At 57.5% G+C, this 15,000-nt stretch overlaps 1 protein-coding gene across 1 annotated transcript in view; it reads right to left on the reverse strand.

Annotated features, from left to right (window-relative positions):
• Nucleotides 1-2,184: 2,184 nt before the first annotated feature.
• The window catches only part of LOC144953946 (N-alpha-acetyltransferase 15, NatA auxiliary subunit-like), a gene marked incomplete at its 5' end in the record, with an annotated part of 15,926 nt that continues 3,110 nt past the window's right edge, over nt 2,185-15,000 (reverse strand). The window contains 4 exon segments of the mRNA XM_078884551.1: nt 2,185-2,715; nt 4,613-4,710; nt 9,772-9,924; nt 12,114-12,212. Coding sequence (XP_078740677.1) covers nt 2,185-2,715; nt 4,613-4,710; nt 9,772-9,924; nt 12,114-12,212 — 881 coding nt within the window.

Here is a 15,000-nt window from a genome sequence, read left to right on the forward strand (position 1 = left end):
CCCCACCACCCCCCCCACTACACCCCCCCCACCCCCCCCACCCCCCCCCACCATCGCAAGCTCACGGCGGATAACCGGGTCACTGACTATAACCGCATTCAAGTTAACCGGGTAACTGCAGTGCATGGCGATGATGATGATGGCGATGATGATGGCGATGACGATGATGATGGCAATGCTGACGATGATGGCGATGATGATGATGATGGCGATGATGGGCGATGATGATGATGACGATCATGGCGATGATGATGATGGCGATGATGATGATGATGGCGATGATGATGTTGATGATGATGGCGATGATGATGATGGCGATGATGATGATGATGGCGATGATGATGGTGATGATGATGACGATGATGGCGATGACGATGGCAATGCTGACGATGAGGGTGAAGTTAACCGGGTAACTGCAGTGCGGATAACCGGGTCAAAACAGCATGGCAGGTCACGTGACTCCAAAACTCTTTCTCCAGAGGCTGGGTGTGGGGGGGTGGTGGTGGGGGTGGTGGGGGGGGGGTGGGGGGGGGAGTGGGGGGCACACCCACCCACAGACCCACAGACACACACCCACAGACACACACCCACAGACACCCACCCACAGACACACACCCACAGACACACACCCACAGACACACACCCACAGACACACACCCACAGACACCCACACCTGTGTGCGTGTGTGTGTCTGTGGGGTGATTGGGGTGGGTGGAGAGAGTGGGATGAGTGGGGTGGGTGAGTGGGGTGAGTGGGGTGAGTGGGGTGGGTGGGTGAGTGGGGTGGGGTGGGTGGGTAGGGTGAGTGGGTGGGTGGGATGGGTGAGTGGGGTGAGTGGGGTGAGTGGGGTGGGTGGGGTGGGTAGGTGAGTGGGGTGGGTGGGTAGGGTGAGTAGGATGGGTGGGGTGGGTAGGTGAGTGGGGGGGGGTGAGTGAGTGAGTGAGTGGGGTGGGTGGGGTGGGTGAGTGGGGAGAGTGGGTGGGTGGGTGAGGTGGGTGGGGTAGGTGAGTGGGGTGAGGGGGTGGGGTGGGTGAGTGGGGAGAGTGGGTGGGTAGGGTGAGTAGGGTGGGTGGGGTGGGTGGGGTGGGTGAGTGAGTGGGTGGGTAGGGTGAGTAGGGTGGGTGGGGTAGGTGAGTAGGGTGGGTGGGGTAGGTGAGTAGGGTGGGTGGGTGGGGTGGGTGAGTGGGGTGAGTGGGTGGGTAGGGTGAGTAGGGTGGGTGGGGTGGGTGGGGTGGGTGAGTGGGTGGGTGGGGTAGGTGAGTAGGGTGGGTGGGTGGGGTGGGTGAGTGGGGTGAGTGGGTGGGTAGGGTGAGTAGGGTGGGTGGGGTGGGTGGGGTGGGTGAGTGGGTGGGTGGGGTAGGTGAGTAGGGTGGGTGGGTGGGGTGGGTGAGTGGGGTGAGTGGGTGGGTAGGGTGAGTAGGGTGGGTGGGGTGGGTGAGTGGGGAGAGTGGGTGGGTAGGGTGAGTAGGGTGGGTGGGGTAGGTGAGTAGGGTGGGTGGGTGGGGTGGGTGAGTGGGGAGAGTGGGTGGGTAGGGTGAGTAGGGTGGGTGGGGTGGGTGGGGTGGGTGAGTGGGTGGGTGGGGTAGGTGAGTAGAGTGGGTGGGTGGGGTGGGTGAGTGGGGTGAGTGGGTGGGTAGGGTGAGTAGGGTGGGTGGGGTAGGTGAGTAGGGTGGGTGGGTGGGGTAGGTGAGTAGGGTGGGTGGGGTGGGTGGGGTGGGTGAGTGGGTGGGTGGGGTAGGTGAGTAGGGTGGGTGGGTGGGGTGGGTGAGTGGGGTGAGTGGGTGGGTAGGGTGAGTGGGGTGGGTGGGTGGGGTGGGTGAGTGGGGAAAGTGGGTGGGTACGGTGAGTAGGGTGGGTGGGGTGGGTGAGTGGGGGAGAGTGGGTTTGGTGGGGGGCACGCCCAGACGAGACCCCCCCCCCACCCACCCCCACCCATGCCCACACCACACCGCGCCCACACCGCACCACCACACCCACACCGCACCACACCACCACACCACACCACCACACCACCACACCACCACACCGCACCACCACACCGCACCACCACACCCACACCGCACCACACCGCACCACACCACACCGCACCACCACACCCACACCGCACCACCACACCACACCGCACCGCACCGCACCACACCGCACCACCACACCCACACCACCACACCCACACCGCACCACACATCACATCTCATTGTGAGCGCCTCCGTGATGGTTGACCTCCCGCGGCCGCATCGACTCTGCCGGTGACAACCCTCCACCTCCTCCACCACCTCCACCACCACCTCCACCTCCACCACCACCTCCACCACCACCTCCACCACCACCACCGTCTTCATCCGCGCGCTGGTGCCGCTTGACCCCGGCGCGATTCGTTTGCCGCTCTTTCTCCCGGCGATGGCCGATGTCGTCACCGTGGTGATGGTGGTGATGGTGGTTCTCGCCGTCACCGCCACCACCGCCCCCCTCCTCCTCCCCCTCCTCCTCCTCCTCCTCCTGCTCGTCATCCTCATCGTCCTCCTCCTCCTCGTCCTCGTGACGATGGCGATGAGGGTGGACGCCGGACGACGAGGTCGAGGACGAGGGGCTGAAGGCGCTGGCCAGGGGGTAGAGGTCGTGGCAACGCCGGCGGTAATCATCCAGCGCAGACGACGACGACGACGAGAAATCGCCCAGCTCCCCGTTGGAGAGCGCCTCGCACACCTGGACGCACACCTGGGCGGGAGAGGGAGGGAGGGGGGGAGGGGGGGGGAGGGAGGGAGGGGGGGGAGGGAGGGAGGGAGGGGGGGGAGAGGGGGGGGGAGGGAGGGGGGGGAGGGAGGGAGGGGGGGGAGGGGGGGGGGGAGGGAGGGGGGGAGGGAGGGAGGGGGGGAGGGGGGGGGGGAGGGAGGGAGGGGGGGGGGAGGGAGGGGGGGAGGGAGGGAGGGGGGGGAGAGGGAGGGGGGGAGGGGGGGAGGGAGCAGCAAGCGTTGTCAGTGTCTGGGATTGAACCCACGACCTCCTGTGTAGCAGGCGAGGTAGTCAACATCTCTCAGTGTCTGGGATTGAACCCACGACCTCCTGTGTAGCAGGCGAGGTAGTCAACATCTCTCAGTGTCTGGGATTGAACCCACGACCTCCTGTGTAGCAGGCGAGGTAGTCAACATCTCTCAGTGTCTGGGATTGAACCCACGACCTCCTGTGTAGCAGGCGAGGTAGTCAACATCTCTCAGTGTCTGGGATTGAACCCACGACCTCCTGTGTACCAGGCGAGGTAGTCAACATCTCTCAGTGTCTGGGATTGAACCCACGACCTCCTGTGTAGCAGGCGAGGTAGTCAACATCTCTCAGTGTCTGGGATTGAACCCACGACCTCCTGTGTAGCAGGCGAGGTAGTCAACATCTCTCAGTGTCTGGGATTGAACCCACGACCTCCTGTGTACCAGGCGAGGTAGTCAACATCTCTCAGTGTCTGGGATTGAACCCACGACCTCCTGTGTAGCAGGCGAGGTAGTCAACATCTCTCAGTGTCTGGGATTGAATCCACGACCTCCTGTGTAGCAGGCGAGGTAGTCAACATCTCTCAGTGTCTGGGATTGAACCCACGACCTCCTGTGTAGCAGGCGAGGTAGTCAACATCTCTCAGTGTCTGGGATTGAACCCACGACCTCCTGTGTAGCAGGCGAGGTAGTCAACATCTCTCAGTGTCTGGGATTGAACCCACGACCTCCTGTGTAGCAGGCGAGGTAGTCAACATCTCTCAGTGTCTGGGATTGAACCCACGACCTCCTGTGTACCAGGCGAGGTAGTCAACATCTCATAGCCACCGTGATGATAATGAGAGAGACGCAGACTCCAAATATACAGCAGCAGCGGCAGCAGGCATCGTCAGGGTCCGGGATCATGTGGTCCAGCCTGGTTGCCAGGGCGACCGTGATCACTACCATAGTCACCATCACAACCATCACCATCACAACCATCACCATTACAACCACCATCACAACCATCACCATCACCACCATCACAACCATCAGCATCACAACCATCATCATCACCACTATCACCATCACCACCATCACCACCATCATCACCATCACAACCATCATCACCATCATCACCATCACAACCATCACCACCATCATCATCATCATCACAACTATCACCATCACCACCATCATCACCCTCACAACCATCACTACCATCATCATCATCACCATCACAACCATCACCATCATCACAACCATCATCACCACCATCATCACAACCATCATCATCATCACCATCACAACCATCACCATCATCACCACCATCATCACAACCATCATCATCATCACCATCACAACCATCACCATCATCACAACCATCATCATCACAACCATCACCATCATCATCACCATCACAACCATCATCATCACCATCACAACCATCACCATCAAAACCATCACCATCATCATCACCATCACAACCATCACCATCATCATCACCATCACAACCATCATCATCACAACCATCATCATCACAACCATCATCACCACCATCACCACCATCACAACCATCACCATCATCACAACCACCACAACCACCACAACCACCACAACCACCACCATCACCACCACCGTCCCCCCCCTCTCACCTTGATGGAGCGATGGGTCATCGTGTGGTCCAGCCTGGTTGCCAAGGCGACCGCGTCCTCCTGGCTCGAGGGGTCCAGGTAGTACATCATCTTGGCACCTGGAGCAGACCCGCAGTGGTCACAACAACAACCAACAACCAACAACAACAACAACCAACAACCAACAACAACAGCGACAACAACAACAACAACAACCAACAACAACAACAACAACAACCAACAACAACAACCAACAACCACAACAACAAACAACAACAACAACAACCAACAACAACAACAACAACAACCAACAACCAACAACAACAACAACCAACAACAACAACAACAAACAACACCAACAACAACAACAACCAACAATAACAACCAACGACAACAACAAACAACAACAACAAACAACAACAACAACCAACGACAACAACAAACAACAACAACCAACAACAACAACAACAACCAACAACAACAACAAACAACACCAACAACAACAACCAACAACAACAACAACAACCAACAACAACCAACAACAACAACAAACAACAACAACCAACAACAACAACCAACAACAACAACCAACAACAACAACAACCAACAACAACAACCAACAACAACCAACAACCACAACAACAACAACAACCAACAACAACAACCAACAACCACAACAACAAACAACAACAACAACCAACAACAACAACCAACAACAACAACCAACAACAACAACCAACAACAACAACAACCAACAACAACAACAACCAACAACAACCAACAACAACAACCACAACCAACAACAACAACCAACAACAACAACAACCACAACAACAAACAACAACAGCCGCCGTTCGCCAACAAGTGGCGGCGACGTCACCACCACCGCGCCCACCGTGCCAGGCTAGGTGCACGTTGAGGCTGACACGGCAAAGTGTCGAACGCCCGCCGGCAGGAGGTCACGGGACAGACCCAGCAGGTGCCACGGGTCGACTGCTGTGCCAGGCTAGGTGCATGAGGAGGTCACGGGACAGACCCAGCGGGTGCCATGGGTTGACTGCTGTGCCAGGCTAGGTGCATGAGGAGGTCACGGGACAGACCCAGCAGGTGCCACGGGTCGACTGCTGTGCCAGGCTAGGTGCATGAGGAGGTAACGGGGCAGACCCTGCAGGTGCCATGGGTTGACTGCTGTGCCAGGCTAGGTGCAGGAGGAGGTCACGGGACAGACCCAGCAGGTGCCACGGGTTGACTGCTGTGCCAGGCTAGGTGCAGGAGGAGGTCACGGGACAGACCCAGCGGGTGCCATGGGTTGACTGCTGTGCCAGGCTAGGTGCAGGAGGAGGTCACGGGACAGACCCAGCGGGTGCCATGGGTTGACTGCTGTGCCAGGCTAGGTGCAGGAGGAGGTCACGGGACAGACCCAGCGGGTGCCATGGGTTGACTGCTGTGCCAGGCTAGGTGCATGAGGAGGTCACGGGACAGACCCAGCAGGTGCCACGGGTCGACTGCTGTGCCAGGCTAGGTGCATGAGGAGGTCACGGGACAGACCCAGCAGGTGCCACGGGTCGACTGCTGTGCCAGGCTAGGTGCATGAGGAGGTCACGGGACAGACCCAGCAGGTGCCACGGGTCGACTGCTGTGCCAGGCTAGGTGCAGGTCACAGGACAGACCCAGCAGGTGCCATGGGTTGACTGCTGTGCCAGGCTAGGTGCAGGAGGAGGTCACGTGGACAGACCCTGCAGGTGCCATGGGTTGACTGCTGTGCCAGGCTAGGTGCATGAGGAGGTCACGGGACAGACCCAGCAGGTGCCATGGGTTGACTACTGTGCCAGGCTAGGTGCATGAGGAGGAGGTCACGGGACAGACCCTGCAGGTGCCATGGGTTGACTGCTGTGCCAGGCTAGGTGCAGGAGGAGGAGGTCACGGGACAGACCCTGCAGGTGCCACGGGTCGACTGCTGTGCCAGGCTAGGTGCAGGTCACAGGACAGACCCAGCAGGTGCCACGGGTCGACTGCTGTGCCAGGCTAGGTGCATGAAGAGGTCACGGGGTAGACCCAGCAGGTGCCATGGGTTGACTGCTGTGCCAGGCTAGGTGCACGAGGAGGAGGTCACGGGACAGACCCAGCAGGTGCCGTGAGTGTAGTGGTGAGTGTAGTAGTAGTGCTGAGTGTGGTAGTGGTGAGTGTAGTGGTGGTGGTGAGTGTGGTAGTGGTGGTGAGTGTGGTAGTGGTGAGTGTAGTAGTGGTGGTGAGTGTGGTAGTGGTGGTGAGTGTGGTAGTGGTGAGTGTAGTGGTGGTGGTGAGTGTGGTAGTGGTGAGTGTAGTAGTGGTGGTGAGTGTGGTAGTGGTGGTGAGTGTGGTAGTGGTGAGTGTAGTAGTGGTGGTGAGTGTGGTAGTGGTGAGTGTAGTGGTGGTGGTGAGTGTGGTAGTGGTGAGTGTAGTGGTGGTGGTGAGTGTGGTAGTGGTGAGTGTAGTGGTGGTGGTGAGTGTGGTAGTGGTGAGTGTAGTGGTGGTGGTGAGTGTGGTAGTGGTGAGTGTAGTGGTGGTGGTGAGTGTGGTAGTGGTGAGTGTAGTGGTGGTGGTGAGTGTGGTGGTGGTGAGTGTAGTGGTGGTGGTGAGTGTGGTAGTGGTGGTGAGTGTGGTAGTGGTGAGTGTAGTGGTGGTGGTGAGTGTGGTAGTGGTGAGTGTAGTGGTGGTGGTGAGTGTGGTAGTGGTGGTGAGTGTGGTAGTGGTGAGTGTAGTGGTGGTGGTGAGTGTGGTAGTGGTGGTGAGTGTGGTAGTGGTGAGTGTAGTGGTGGTGGTGAGTGTGGTAGTGGTGGTGAGTGTGGTAGTGGTGAGTGTGGTAGTGGTGGTGAGTGTGGTAGTGGTGAGTGTAGTGGTAGTGGTGAGTGTGGTAGTGGTGGTGAGTGTGGTAGTGGTGAGTGTAGTAGTGGTGGTGAGTGTAGTGGTGGTGGTGAGTGTGGTAGTGGTGAGTGTAGTAGTGGTGGTGAGTGTGGTAGTGGTGGTGAGTGTGGTAGTGGTGAGTGTAGTGGTGGTGGTGAGTGTGGTAGTGGTGAGTGTAGTAGTGGTGGTGAGTGTAGTGGTGGTGGTGAGTGTGGTAGTGGTGAGTGTAGTAGTGGTGGTGAGTGTGGTAGTGGTGAGTGTAGTGGTGGTGGTGAGTGTGGTAGTGGTGAGTGTAGTAGTGGTGGTGAGTGTGGTAGTGGTGAGTGTAGTAGTGGTGGTGAGTGTAGTAGTGGTGGTGAGTGTGGTAGTGGTGAGTGTAGTGGTGGTGGTGAGTGTGGTAGTGGTGAGTGTAGTGGTGGTGGTGAGTGCGGTAGTGGTGAGTGTAGTGGTGGTGGTGAGTGTGGTAGTGGTGGTGAGTGTGGTAGTGGTGAGTGTAGTGGTGGTGGTGAGTGTGGTAGTGGTGAGTGTAGTAGTGGTGGTGAGTGTAGTGGTGAGTGTAGTGGTGAGTGTAGTGGTGAGTGTGGTGGTGGTGGTGAGTGTAGTGGTGGTGGTGAGTGTAGTGGTGAGTGTAGTGGTGAGTGTAGTGGTGAGTGTAGTGGTGGTGGTGAGTGTAGTGGTGGTGGTGAGTGTAGTGGTCAGTGTAGTGTTGAGTGTAGTGGTGAGTGTAGTGGTGGTGGTGAGTGTGGTGGTGAGTGTAGTGGTGGTGAGTGTAGTGGTGAGTGTTGGTGAGTGTAGTGGTGGTGATGAGTGTGGTAGTGGTGAGTGTAGTGGTGGTGGTGAGTGTAGTGGTGAGTGTAGTGGTGAGTGTAGTGGTGAGTGTAGTGGTGAGTGTAGTGGTGAGTGTGTTGGTGAGTGTGTTGGTGAGTGTAGTGGTGAGTGTAGTGGTGAGTAGTGGTGAGTGTGTTGGTGAGTGTGTTGGTGAGTGTAGTGGTGAGTGTAGTGGTGAGTGTGTTGGTGAGTATAGTGGTGAGTGTTGGTGAGTGTGTTGGTGAGTAGCTCACCAGCGAGACGGTGGCGCACGGAGTTTGGGTGGCGAGCGACGAAGTTGGCGTTGAAGTGGTAGTGAGTGTAGTGGTGAGTGTGTTGGTGAGTGTAGTGGTGAGTATAGTGGTGAGTGTAGTGGTGAGTGTAGTGGTGAGTGTGTTGGTGAGTAGCTCACCAGCGAGGCGGTGGCGCACGGAGTTTGGGTGGCGAGCGACGAAGTTGGCGTTGAAGTGGTAGTGAGTGTAGTGGTGAGTGTAGTGGTGAGTGTGGCGGAGAGTATAGTGGTGAGTGTAGTGGTGAGTGTAGTGGTGAGTGTGTTGGTGAGTAGCTCACCAGCGAGGCGGTGGCGCACGGAGTTTGGGTGGCGAGCGACGAAGTTGGCGTTGAAGTGGTAGTGAGTGTAGTGGTGAGTGTAGTGGTGAGTGTGGCGGAGAGTATAGTGGTGAGTGTAGTGGTGAGTGTAGTGGTGAGTGTGTTGGTGAGTAGCTCACCAGCGAGGCGGTGGCGCACGGAGTTTGGGTGGCGAGCGACGAAGTTGGCGTTGAAGTGGTAGTGAGTGTAGTGGTGAGTGTAGTGGTGAGTGTAGTGGTGAGTGTTGGTGAGTGTGTTGGTGAGTAGCTCACCAGCGAGGCGGTGGCGCACGGAGTTTGGGTGGCGAGCGACGAAGTTGGCGTTGAAGTGGTAGTGAGTGTAGTGGTGAGTGTAGTGGTGAGTGTAGTGGTGAGTGTTGGTGAGTGTGTTGGTGAGTAGCTCACCAGCGAGGCGGTGGCGCACGGAGTTTGGGTGGCGAGCGACGAAGTTGGCGTTGAAGTGGTAGTGAGTGTAGTGGTGAGTGTGTTGGTGAGTGTAGTGGTGAGTGTAGTGGTGAGTGTAGTGGTGAGTGTAGTGGTGAGTGTAGTGGTGAGTGTGTTGGTGAGTGTAGTGGTGAGTGTAGTGGTGAGTGTGTTGGTGAGTATAGTGGTGAGTGTTGGTGAGTGTTGGTGAGTGTGTTGGTGAGTAGCTCACCAGCGAGACGGTGGCGCACGGAGTTTGGGTGGCGAGCGACGAAGTTGGCGTTGAAGTGGTAGTGAGTGTAGTGGTGAGTGTGTTGGTGAGTATAGTGGTGAGTGTAGTGGTGAGTGTTGGTTAGTGTAGTGTTGAGTGTAGTGGTGAGTGTAGTGGTGAGTGTGTTGGTGAGTATAGTGGTGAGTGTTGGTGAGTGTGTTGGTGAGTGTAGTGGTGAGTGTTGGTGAGTGTGTTGGTGAGTAGCTCACCAGCGAGGCGGTGGCGCACGGAGTTTGGGTGGCGAGCGACGAAGTTGGCGTTGAAGGCGGCGGCGTCGCTGCCGCGCACGAGCATCGGCAGCTCCTGGCGCAGCACCGTGGAGACGGCAGCAGCAGCAGCAGCACCCTCACGGCACTGCCACACTGCACACGCAGAGACACAGAGACACGCACACGCAGAGACACACACGCACACGCAGAGACACAGAGACACGCACACAGAGACACACACACGCACACGCAGAGACACAGACACACAGAGACACACACGCACACGCAGAGACACAGAGACACGCACACGCAGAGACACACACGCACACGCAGAGACACAGAGACACGCACACGCAGAGACACACACGCAGAGACACAGAGACACGCACGCAGAGACACACACGCAGAGACACAGAGACACGCACACACAGAGACACACACGCAGAGACACAGAGGACACACACACAGAGACACACACGCACACGCAGAGACACAGAGACCGCACACGCAGAGACACACACGCACACGCGCAGAGACACGCAGAGACACGCACACAGAGACACACGCACACGCAGAGACACAGAGACACGCACACACACGCAGAGACACAGAGAGACGCACACAGAGACACACACGCACACGCGCAGAGACACAGACACATCACGCACACGCAGAGACACACACACACGCAGAGACACACACACGCACACACAGACACACGCACACACAGAGACACACACGCACACACGCAGACGCGCACACAAACACACGCAGAGACACAGAGACACGCACACACAGAGACACACACGCACACGCGCAGAGACACAGACACACAGAGACACACACGCACAGAGACACGCAGAGACACACACAGAGACACACACGCACACGCGCAGAGACACAGACACACCACGCACACGCAGAGACACACACACACGCAGAGACACACACACGCACACACAGACACACGCACACACAGAGACACACACACGCACACACAGAGACACGCACACACAGAGACACACACACGCCCACACAAACAGAGACACACACGCACACGCGCAGAGACACGCAGAGACACACAGAGACACACACACACACGCAGACGCGCACAGACACACACACACACAGAGACACAGACACACACAGAGACACACACACGCGCACATACACACACACACACAGGCACACACACACAGAGACACGCACACACACACACGCGCACATACACACACACACACAGGCACACACACACACAGGCACACACACACAGAGACACGCAGAGACACACGCACACACACGCACGCACACACACGGACACACACACACAAAGATACACACAGAGAGAAACGCGCAGACACACACACAGACACACGCACACAGACACACACACAGACACACGCACACAGACACACACACAGACACACGCACACAGACACACACACAGAGACACACACAGAGACACACACACACACACGCACACACACACACACAAATATATAAGACACGAGTGGTGAAGAGCGAGCGATGAGAAGTGAGCGGTGAGCGAGTGGTGAGGAGCGATGAGGAGCGGTGAGGAGCGATGAGGAGCGGTGAGGAGTGGTGAGGAGCGGTGAGGAGTGGTGAGGAGCGGTGAGCGAGTGGTGAGGAGCGATGAGGAGTGGTGAGCGAGTGGTGAGGAGCGGTGAGGAGCGGTGAGGAGCGGTGAGGAGCGATGAGGAGCGGTGAGGAGCGGTGAGAAGTGAGCGGTGAGCGAGTGGTGAGGAGCGATGAGGAGCGGTGAGGAGCGATGAGGAGCGGTGAGGAGTGGTGAGGAGCGGTGAGGAGTGGTGAGGAGCGGTGAGCGAGTGGTGAGGAGCGATGAGGAGTGGTGAGCGAGTGGTGAGGAGCGGTGAGGAGCGGTGAGGAGCGGTGAGGAGTGGTGAGGAGCGATGAGGAGTGGTGAGGAGCGATGAGGAGTGGTGAGGAGTGGTGAGGAGCGATGAGGAGCGGTGAGGAGTGGTGAGGAGTGGTGAGGAGCGGTGATGAGCGGTGAGAAGTGAGCGGTGAGCGAGTGGAGAGGAGCGGTGAGGAGCGGTGAGGAGTGATGAGGAGCGATGAGGAGCGGTGAGGAGCGGTGATGAGCGGTGAGAAGTGAGCGGTGAGCGAGTGGAGAGGAGCGGTGAGGAGCGGTGAGGAGTGATGAGGAGCGATGAGGAGCGGTGAGGAGTGGTGAGGAGCGGTGAGGAGCGGTGAGGAGTGGTGAGGAGCGGTGAGGAGCGGTGAGGAGCGGTGAGGAGTGGTGAGGAGCGATGAGGAGTGGTGAGGAGTGGTGAGGAGTGGTGAGGAGCGGTGAGTGTTACCGGTGTGAGTGAGGCGCACGAGACACTGGTGGAGCCACGGGTGGTCCGGGTCGAGGGAGAATGCTCGCTTGGCCGACTGCAGCATCAGCAGCAACTTCCCTGCACACACACAGACACACACACACACACACAGACACACACAGACACACACACACACACACAGACACACACAGACACACACACACAGACACACACACACACACACAGACACACACACACAGACACACACACACACACAAACACACAGACACACACACACACAGACACACACACACAGACACACACAAACACACAGACACACACAGACACACACACAGATACACACACACAGACACACACACACACAGACACACACACAGACACACACACACAGACACAAACACACACAGACACACACACACACACAGACACACACACAGATACACACACACACACACAGATACACACACACACACAGGTACACACAGACACACACAGACAGACACACACAGAGACACACACAGATACACACAGATACACAGACACACACACAGATACACATACACAGATACACACAGACACACACACACAGATACACACACACAGATACACACAGATACACAGACACACACACAGATACACACACACAGGTACACACAGACACACACACACAGATACACACAGATACACAGACACACACAGACACACACACAGATACACACACACACAGATACACAGACATACAGACACACACACAGACACACACACACAGACACACACACACAGACACACACACACACAGACACACACACACAGAGACACACACACAAGACACACACACAAGACACACAGACACACACCCCACGTTATCACACATAGACACACACACACGTCATCACACACACACAGACAAAGGTCCCCCGTGTAGCCTCTAGCAGGCTGCAGGGGCAAGTGCTGTGAGTAGCAACAGCAGCAACAGCGCTGCCTATGAAGGCTACCGGCACTGTGGCTACACACACAGAGGGGGGGGGGGTGGCCAGCACCACCACGCCCGGCCGCCTTTGTCTCTCCCCCAGTGCGAGCGATGTTCACTACTACACCACCGCTACTACACCAGCTACTCGTTTGAGGCTGAGTCGACCTAGCGAGGCCCAGGACCGGTTCAGATAATCGTCACCGGTGTTGGCCGTGAGCGGGAATCGAACTCAGGTGGCCGGGTTCGTAGCGGAGCGCTAACCGCTGCACCACCACTCCCCGCGTCACAACACACGCTGTCAATACACTCACCACACCACACACTCACTCACCACTCACTCACCATACTCACTCACCACTCACACGCTCACTCACTCACCACTCACTCACTCACCACACACTCACCATACTCACTCACCACTCACACACTCACTCACTCACCACTCACTCACTCACCACTCACTCACTCACCACACACTCACCATACTCACTCACCACTCACACGCTCACTCATTCACCCACTCACTCACCACTCACTCACTCACCACTCACTCACTCACCACTCACTCACCACACACTCATCATACTCACTCACCACTCACACGCTCACTCATTCACCCACTCACTCACCACTCACTCACTCACCACTCACACACTCACCACTCACTCACCCACCACACACTCATCATACTCACTCACCACTCACACGCTCACTCATTCACCCACTCACTCACCACTCACTCACTCACCACTCACACACTCACCACTCACTCACCCACCACACCAGTTGCTCACCACTCACACTCCCCACTCGCTCAGTACTCACACACCCACAGCGCTCGCTCACCACTCCCCACTCACTCACCACTCGCTCACCACTCACCACTCGCTCACCACTCCCCACTCGCTCACCTTCGCGGTAGTAGATCTCCCCACTCACTCCACACACCACACACCACTCACCACTCGCTCACCACTCACACTCCCCACTCGCTCACCACTCCCCACTCACCACCCGCTCACCTGTGCGGTAGTAGATCTCACCACTCCCCACTCACTCACCACTCCCCACTCACTCACCACTCCCCACTCACTCACCACTCACCACTCGCTCACCACCCGCTCACCTTTGCGGTAGTAGATCTCCTCACTCGCTCACCACACCACTCACACTCACCACACACGCTCACCACTCCCCACTCACTCCCCACTCACTCACCACTCCCCACTCACTCACCACTCCCTACTCACTCACCACTCGCTCACCACTCGCTCACCACCCGCTCACCTTTGCGGTAGTAGATCTCACCACTCCCCACTCACTCACCACTCGCTCACCACTCACACTCGCTCACCACTCGCTCACCACTCACACTCGCTCCCCACTCGCTCACCACTCACACTCGCTCCCCACTCGCTCACCACTCACACTCGCTCCCCACTCGCTCACCACTCACAACTCGCTCACCACTCTCTCACCACTCGCTCCCCACTCGCTCACCACTCACACTCGCTCACCACTCGCTCACCACTCACACTCGCTCACCACTCGCTCACCTTTGCGGTAGTAGATCTCACCACTCCCCACTAACTCACCACTCCCACTCACTCACTCGCTCACCACTCGCTCACCATTTCACACTCGCTCCCCACTCGCTCACCACTCACACTCGCTCACCACCCGCTCACCTTTGCGGTAGTAGATCTCACCACTCCCCACTCACTCACCACTCACACTCGCTCACCACTCACTCACCACTCCCCACTCACTCCCCACTCACTCACCACTCCCACTCACTCACCACTCACTCACCACTCCCCACTCACTCACCACTCACTCACCACTCCCCACTCGCTCACCACTCACTCACCACTCGCTCACCACTCACTCACCACTCGCTCACCACTCACACTCGCTCACCACTCACACCCG

The sequence above is a fragment of the Lampetra fluviatilis genome, unplaced genomic scaffold (assembly GCF_964198595.1).
Source record: "Lampetra fluviatilis unplaced genomic scaffold, kcLamFluv1.1 SCAFFOLD_1255, whole genome shotgun sequence".
Lineage (NCBI taxonomy): Eukaryota > Metazoa > Chordata > Hyperoartia > Petromyzontiformes > Petromyzontidae > Lampetra > Lampetra fluviatilis.